Below are 9,469 nucleotides of genomic sequence, written 5' to 3' on the forward strand. Positions count from 1 at the left end.
TCCTTACTCCTTTTTATCATAACTAACCAAATATTATGAATTTAATATCTTTGTTTTGTAATTACACGTCTATGTATGAGCCCTTCCAATTCGTTTAGATTTGCATGACCAACCGAATTCTTAGAGGACTCTATCAATCTTCCTTTTTGAATATCTGAGATACTAACTTTGAGATTACTTGAGAAGACTCCATACAAATTATAATTTTTTTGAAGAATTTGTTAGTTGTCAAGTAACTGTATTCAATGATTTAATCCTGGTAGAAGGAGAGAATAAGATAATTTAACATATATAGAGAGAGAATGAAGGAGATACCATTTAAGATAAGATAATTTAACATTCATAGAAAACAAGAATTTGATGAAAATTAAATTAAACAGTGTTATCATTTTAACGTTTAAAATTATGAATTTCATAATAAATACATGCTTTAGTTGAATTTATAATAATAAATATATGGTAAAAAAATCACTATTTTTCTACTCTTTATTTATAACATTGAGATTGCAATATTTTAGTGCATTTTGGACCTATAACAATGCTTCAAACATTTGCAAAACTTTTTAGGGACACACCTCTAAATAGGGTGGACACAACATGTATGTCCCAAAACGGTCATGTACGTCGGAATTTCTACCAATCTTGTTTTATGAGTCGCGCTATTCATCTTTTAGCTTTTTCTGTCTTTATTTTAGAGATTCTTGTTAGGTTTTGTACTAATTTAAGTGCGGAAAAGAGTCTCGGAACTGTGGCTCACACGTATGTATGAATGGAAAGACTTTACTATGAAGTTTCTCACTTTAGACATGACTACTTTTACACAATTTATTTACAGAAATCTATTTTCGATATGCACCAAAAACAAAAGCTTATTTCTAACCTATTTTTAAGGCTCATACTCGTTCTGCTCCTAATCATACTTCTACGTTTCGAATGGCACATTATTAGAAAATACTAAAAAATTGTATAGAAAGCATACATGTATACGGGAGGGTAAGATGTGATGAAAACCTAAAATTATTCCAATATTTAGTATTAATAAATTTAATAGTTAGGTTATTCATGATGTACACAAATTTAATGAGTTTAGATCAATATTCAATTTACCATCAAATATCTATGAAACTATGACAACAAGAATTAATAAATTCTTAGTTCAAGAATCTCACTGTCTTGCCTTCATATATGACCTACATAAAGTTAGAATTGACAAAAAAAAAAGTAATAAAAAAAAAGTTGTAGTTATATGAATCATCTTGATCGTGTGAAATGTTCAAATCAGTATTAAAATGAGTTCTTAGTTGGCTCCCCAATAAATTCTACAAAATGACAAAAATCAGGTTTTTATTAAAAACTCATTTTCTTATGGCTTTCTAAGAGGTCTTTAGGTATCATTTTGAAAAATATCGATTTACTTAAATTTGTAAATAAGAGGATAATCTAACATATCTAAAATTCAAAAACATTGAAGATATTCTATGATCGTAATCATCTGTCAAAATTTACCAGATTTTATTAATATTCATATTTCGAAAATATCAAAACACATTTGATTTATATTGTAGCTTCAAAGAATGGCCATAGATGACTATACATGTGTCCAAGCATTATTTAAACTATTTGAACATACCAATTGAAGTCCATTTCAAGAATTATTTGAAAACACATAAGATTTCAAAATGAAAACTAAAATTATAAATTATAAATGAATAAAATCTAGATTGTCATTATGACTTTTCATCTTATATGAATCAAAATTGGAATTAATTAACAACACATAACCAATAAAGTTTTATCACCAATTTCTGTAAAGGATAAGAACACAATATAAAATTGAAAAATTGATTCAAATAGTGTTTTTATTAAATAAAAATATTGATAAAATTAAGTTAATTTTATTAATGAAAATAAATAAAAATATTAGTAAATAAAATAAAATTCACCCTAAATTCAAACGTGAATTAAAGGTGTTAATCCAAATTATAATAAAATTTTAATTGTATAATTAAAATTAATGACTAAACAGAAAAATTAAAGTATAAAGTTATGATAAAACATTCAACTTTAATTGGTCTATCAATTGACTAAATCGTATGACTAATTAAATTAAATAGCATTTCAGCACATAATATATAAGTAATGATGTTAATTAGTTACGAACTAATTTGCAAATTAATAAGCAATGTTTATTGCTAATAAATGTTTGAATTATTAAATTATAATATTTAATTCTCAGTCAGTCATGTATACTCATTCTTTATTCATTTCACTAACCACAATATCATTATATCACTTCACACTCTAGAATTCCATTTTTTTTATATTTGTGAATTATCTTCGAGTTCTTGACTAGACCATTTCTGTTGAAATCCGGTGATTGGATTCATGTATCTTTGTCATGTTCGATGCGTAGTTATTCTAGTTTAGAATCACTACTAGAATCGTTGTACCCTCAGAGACAGCCATTTACGATAAATTCTAGTACAAACAGGAGATGATAGAACTGTTTAAGGGAAATATGTCTAACACATGCATTAAATCTATCTTTATTCGATGATTTCGTTGTTCATATACATTTAGTGTTTTTTATTTATTTGTAATATTGTATTTTTTTAGTTATATATTTATGTAATTTAAAGACAAAAATACTATCAATCTTAAAACAGTTTTATGTAGTAGTTTGCGCCGCCGAAGTTTTTATCTTCGATATTTTAAAAATACGAGTTGTGATGTTGTAGTTCTAAGTATGACTTATTTCGACAAGTTGAAGTTGTTCATCGAAAGAAATAGAAGTATTGACTAATAAAGATAATTCTTTTTTTTTTTTTGTATATATGTAATGTTAATTATTAACAACATTTTTTTCAAAGCATAATTTTATAAGCTAATATATATATATATATATATATATATATATATATATATATATATATATATATATATATTTTCAAGAAACATGGTAGTTATCTATAAAATAAATTAGAAAATAATCATTTGTTTTTATTTTAATTCTAAGCTTGTTGGTTACTAAAATTATTAGTAACAATAAATGAAAATAAAAAAATAACTAAAAAGTTAGTTTTAAATTTTCATAAAAAAATAATTTTTATAATTTAAATATAGTAATTAAAATTAAATATAATTGAAACGTATTGTTTCAATTTTAAAATAATTAATTATAAATTATACATTCTTAAATTAATTAATTAAGTGTTATAATTAATAAGAATGTGGTACGGTGATTGTTAAAAAAAAAAAAAAAAAAAAAAAAAAAAAAAAAAAAAAAAAAAAAGTCTATTTATTTATATAAGCATATAACGAGATTGTCTTTGTTATTTATATATATATATATATATATATATATATATATATATATATATATATATTACTTTTTTTATTATGATATTAAGATATCATTTATATTCGTTTGTTGATAGAGTTGAGTAGATGAAGAATAATATATTTTTCTTAATTAGGAAAATAGAGTTATCAACGGTAGAAAGAATAAAATTGGAGAATAAAATTGGAGAAAAAAAAATGAAATGGCACGTTGGCGTAGTGGTTCGAAGTTTGGACGCAATAATGTGAGACGGAAGGCATATCTCATGTTCGAATCACAATTCGGCCAATTATTTATTTGCACGAATTATATCGGTAAAAATATTTCACCAAAAATATTTCAAACATTGCCGCTTCAAGTGGATTATCATTCAAAACACGGTAATGTAAATGCTTCGATTAAGACGTGAAGTACATTTGTAGTTATATATTATTTGATTTTGTTGATAAGTTATTGTTTATATATATAAATATAAGCATTAAAAATCTACGTACCAATTTATAAAATTAAAATTATCATTTTAATTTATTTTTGAATAAATATAATCAAAATAATTAAACCCTTGCCAAAAATCTATTTAAAATAATTAATTAGACAAATAATTGTGATAAATAAGACCTAATTAATTAAAAAAAATGGTCAAAATAATAAAAATAAAATATTTGGGACAAATGTTGTACTCATTTCTTTTAAAATAATTTTAGAAAAATCTGGGATTAAAATAAATAATTTAGGACGAATGAGGTACCTATTTCATCCCCAAAATTATTTATTTAACACAAAAATAAAATAAAATAAATTGGTAAAATATTTGCCATATTTATTTTAATATTTTGTGGATTTACAAAATCAAAATTAAACCCCAAAGGGTAAAAGAAAATTCAATTTCAAACAAACCCTTAAGGTTTTAAAATAAAAATAAAATTCATAATCGGGTGTAGCTAAAATCAGAAGATAAAGTTACAGCCACAGCCGAAGTCATCGGATGAGCTTTGGATCTCCATTCAACGCTTCAGGCACGCTCGCGTAGACCGTTGTAGTGGAACGAGCGCGTGCTCACGAGACACCAGATCAGTTAAAGCCCATTAGCTAGATCGTTAACGAAATGCCCAGACGCAATGCCACCTTGATGGACTGCTGACATAATGCCAAACGCTTACAAAACGACATTGTTTTGTCCTCCGATCGTCTTCCTCATCGCGACGCCGCAAATATAAGGATGAAGATCCGTCTTCAATTTTTCCAACTTGAAACTCAGCCGATAGTCTACCTTTTCGGCTGATTCAAAAGATACAATGATCATCATACTTCGGTGATCATTTTTACTACTCCCCCATAGGGGTGATTTATCCTTATATCTTCAAGTGGGATCAAGAACAACCAAAATGTCATTAATAGATTTTTTCTGATTTAGTGTACTCGAAGCTTCCACCTACTTAGGGAAGTTTTAAATACACCCCTTGAGTCATTCGAAACCAAGGAATCCACCCTCCACCTTCAAATCGAAGAAATCAAATACCCAACATTCAAGCTTCAAGCTTTCAGATTTTTCGAATTTTCTGTTTGAGACCTTAAAACTTGGATTTGAGCATCCCTACAGCTTCTCTAAGGACTATTATCTGTCCGATAAATGTTACTATAGAAACTATTTCTAATGCTCACAATTTCAATCGAGTTAGATTTTCTGGAGAATGTTCAGCACGTACTAAAACTGGAATGAAGCTCTCTTCCATAACATCATCCAGGCATATGTAGTTTTGTAAGTGGTGTACCAAATAACTAATTTATTAAGGATAATACTGGACAGTTGGTGGAAATAGACTTTGAATTTAGAAAATGATTTTTGTCCAGTCAAAACTCCTAGGCCAAGTGTCAAGTCTCCAAAACATTCAGAAACGTGACTAAAGTGTTTCACAATTTCTTTGCTCAATTTTTCAATTTAACGTTCCTATATGGTCCTTCAAATTTGTAAAATTTTCATCAGTTTAGTGTAAAATTCCAATTTCATCTTTAATTGATCCCAATGTAATATAGTATTTTCCCATGATTCTTTTAACCTCCAAAGTTATGTATGACATGACTCTAAGTTTATAGCAAGATCCCAAAATCCAATTGGTCCATTCTCTATACCCTTCAACTCACGGAATTCTTCATCAATAAACTCACTAATTAATATCATCCAGACTCCGGGAGAAACACATTCAACCATTAATATGGAAAGAGTTTCAATAATTTGTAAATTGAATTTTCATCTTGTTTTGATTTCATTAAGCATAAACACATAATTTAATCTCCTCTAGTACTCAACAATTCTTGTATAGTTTCTGTCTTAAAAACCCAACCAAACACAATGGCCGTGGATTCCTAAGTCCAGGGGTCCATCTTTGTAGAACCATAAGACCCACTTCATAACCTCCTTTTGTTTAATTCTCAGATTTGACATGAATCTTTATTTCATCTTAAATGAGTAGCCAATAACTGGCCTAATCATATTTTCTTCTTCCATTACTGATTATCAGAGTTAGAATGTTCATATATGTTTGGAAGTTTAGAAGATAAATAATGACACATCTATTATAAAAAGTTGCACAAAAACTATACATATCTCACAATTATTTCAATAGAAAATTCACCACTAAATACATTAGTTATCTTATTATCTTGAGATTTAAGGCTTTTTAATTTTTTTCCCTTAACACAGGTCAATTTGATGTGTCACATTACTTCATCTTTATCAACCATTTCATATTCAATATGTGGACATAAAAATATTTGGAAGGATAGATTACCATATAAACAAAATGGAAAACATGATAGCAATATGTGTATATATACATATATGGCTAATGAGTTCTTGAGTGTATCAAATCAACAATTCCGAGAGAATTGTATAATTCATGTTAGCATTGAGTAATTTTAACCGCTAAGCTTTATTGAAAAATGCAAAACATGATTATTTGCTCATTTGAAGAACACAACTTCATATATCATGTAGAATAGTTACCTTAGTTGAGATGAGATGATATTGCCCCCAACCTTTGTATACGAAACTTAGATCTGTTGTGTAATAAGTGAGGCAATTGCCTCATACCCAAATATTTTTGGGTACCAAAATCTTAAAAAAAAATTATAATGATATGTTCATGGGCTTATTTTTAAAAAGCCCATAAATAATAATTGATAACCTATCAATGATAAACCCTAACTTAATTTGTATCCAAAAAAACAAAAAAAAAACGTTATCTTACTTGGAGAAAATAATCGCAAGATTCTCATTTATCAACAAAATCAAGGAAAACGAAAAAAAAATAAGAACAAGCATTCTAGAAAGAAAAAAAAAGAAACACTTCTCCCAAACTCCAAGCCCGTCGTCGATTCTCCAGCTTGCCGGAATCAGAGCAGAAAACTCGGTCGTCTCCTTCCCCGAGCTCTTGGGCCTTTTTCGCTCGTTCCAGTCTTGTTTCTCGGCACTGTGCCACTACCCACTAGAGTTCTTCCTCCGATTTCGGTGAGATTTTGGTTCGATTTACTTGATTATTTTTTTTGTTGAGGACTTGTCTGGTGAAATGGTGGATTCACAATCTGTATCTTGCATTATTGCATAGCGGAAGTGTAACATTGTGGTTAATCATAGATTCATTATTCTCTTCTTCTATCAAGCGGTGGAAAATCTTCAAAGATCATGTACAAGGTCTTACGGTCAAGCCATTATCACAAACACGATGGGAAAGCCATGTTGAAAGTGTGAAGCCCATAAAAGACCAGACTTTAAAAATACGAGATGCTTTAATTGATTTGGCAAACACTTCTTATGACTCAAAAATAAAGAGTGAAACTGAGGGTTTGGCATCATTTGAACTTGAGAATTTTGAATTCCTAACCGGAATAATAATTTGGTACAAGTTATTATATGAGATTAACATTGTCAGTAAGTCTCTCCAATCAGAAAAAATGGATATTGATGTTGCTATTAGACAGTGAAAGGGGCTTATTTTTTTCTCCAAGAGTTTAGAGAATCTGGATTTGATCAAGTCTTGGTTGAAGCCGAACATATTGCAAGTGAAATGAGAATTGAACCTATTTTCCGAAAAAACGCATCATTCGGATAAAGAGACAATTTGATGATATCAACAGTGAAGAGGTAACTCAATCTCCTAAAGAATCTTTTCGAGTTAATTTAAAATTTATTATATTTGTTTATTGAAAATTGAATCATTTAAAATAATATTTAAGTTGATTGTGTTTAACAATCTTTTGAACTAAACTTAAGACAACCTCTTATTGTTATTTCTCAGTGCTTGCCATCTTTACAAAAACGTGAAAGAATGATAGTTACTCACTTTCAAAATAAACAATAACTAAATAATAAATTTTACTAAAATTTTGAGTGTACTTTGAACTTTGAGTAACTAATGATAAGTTTAAGCAAAAAAATTCAACAAATCCAAATAATCCTGGACGTTATTTATGTTTTCATCAAAGCAAAACAATTATCCCATGGCCGCGGTAACCATACACAGCTATTGACAAATATCTAGGGTTTTTCCCATGGCCGCCGTAACCATACACAGCTATTGACGAATTTCTAGGGTTTAGCCCATGGCTGCCGTAAATTTTAGTACTACATAAGAGAACAATAGCCCATTTATTCTTTATTTCTCCTAACCCTACCCTACATTACCCTCACTTTCTCTCACTAGATGGCCAAAACCAGTGCAGTCAAACGCAACCTAGACTCCTACACTATCAGAGGCACCAACAAAGTCGTCAAAGGTAATTGAATCTGTCTCTTTTTTCATATGATTGTTCTTTTTGTTTCTTTATACATTATGGCTGTCGATTTTCTTTCTTTTTGTTATTATGATATCTTTATACATTATGGTTTGTTTCTGAAGCTGGAGACAATGTGCTGTTGCGATCACCGGAGAGCAATACTACTCCTTATGTGGCTCAGATTAACAAGATCCAGATAGACAATATAAATAATGTGACAGTTCAGATAAGATGGTATTACAGGCCGGAGGATTCCAACGGAGGTCGTAAACTATTCCATGGTGAGAAAGAACTGTTCTTGTCTGACCACTATGAGTTTCAGAGTGCTTACACGATTCAAGGTAAGTGTATGGTTCATTCTTTCAAGAATTACACCAAGCTAGAGAGGGTTGGAGCTAAGGATTACTATTGCCGATTTGAATACAAAGCTGCAATCGGTCTTTTTTTACCTATTCGCGTTAGAGTGTAAGTATATTGTGTTTGGTTCTGTCTAATTTGTTATAGATTTTGTAGTTTTTGGGATTGATTGGTCTTATATTTTGAAGGTATTGTAAATGCCAAATACCTGAGAACCCAGACCATTTTATGGTGCAGTGTGAAGAATGCAAAAACTGGTAATAATCTTTCTAGGATTACCAATTGATTTTTTTAAGGTTGGAATTAGGAACACCACATTTCTGGGTAATTAGTAATGTGCCCTATAAGTGAGTTTAGAATTTATTTAATATTAAGTTTTACTAAATTGGAGATTTTTTCATCTATCTTTATCTTTATGTAGGTACCATCATTCTTGTCTTGGTATGACTATAAATCAAGTAAAACAAATAGATGAGTTTATATGCTCCGATTGTAATGGAGAGGAGGTATTCATTTTACAATGCAATGATTTATTATATATCTCTTGTTGACTCGAATAACTGAATTTATAATTCTAATGTTACGCAGGATGAAACTTCAATGACGAATTAAGTAAAGGAGGCAATGTGAAGTTTGAGTGTATTAATATATATTCTAATGAATCATGGTAGTGTTGTTTGACATTGAGAGTTGTTATGCATGTATGCTTTCTAAAGTTATGTTGTAAGAAAGAGAACCGCAATTGAAAACAATTATCAATATAAGTTTGTTGATTATAATTATATAACATTATAATTATGCTTTTCTGGCCATTTCTAATATAAATTTAACATTAATCTAAATCTAGATTGAAAAATAACTGAAATTCATCTCCTTTGACATGTTATTCAATTAAAAGTGACAAGATTTTGATACTTGTCGTGAGTTAATTAATATAACAGATCAATTTCTTTTAATTATATATCATAATACGACAAAACATGCACAATCGAAAACCTT

The 9,469-nt window shown here is 28.9% G+C and overlaps 1 protein-coding gene across 1 annotated transcript; it reads left to right on the plus strand.

Moving 5' to 3' along the window:
• Positions 1-8,040: 8,040 nt before the first annotated feature.
• LOC124940558 (chromatin remodeling protein EBS-like) lies at positions 8,041-8,731 on the plus strand. Its single transcript, XM_047481082.1, has 3 exons — positions 8,041-8,113; positions 8,236-8,578; positions 8,659-8,731. The coding sequence occupies exons 1-3, from the start codon at positions 8,041-8,043 to the stop codon at positions 8,729-8,731; spliced, it is 489 nt and encodes a 162-aa protein (XP_047337038.1).
• The last annotated feature ends 738 nt before the right edge of the window (positions 8,732-9,469 follow it).

This window comes from Impatiens glandulifera, chromosome 5 (genome assembly GCF_907164915.1).
Source record: "Impatiens glandulifera chromosome 5, dImpGla2.1, whole genome shotgun sequence".
NCBI classification, from domain to species: Eukaryota; Viridiplantae; Streptophyta; class Magnoliopsida; order Ericales; family Balsaminaceae; genus Impatiens; species Impatiens glandulifera.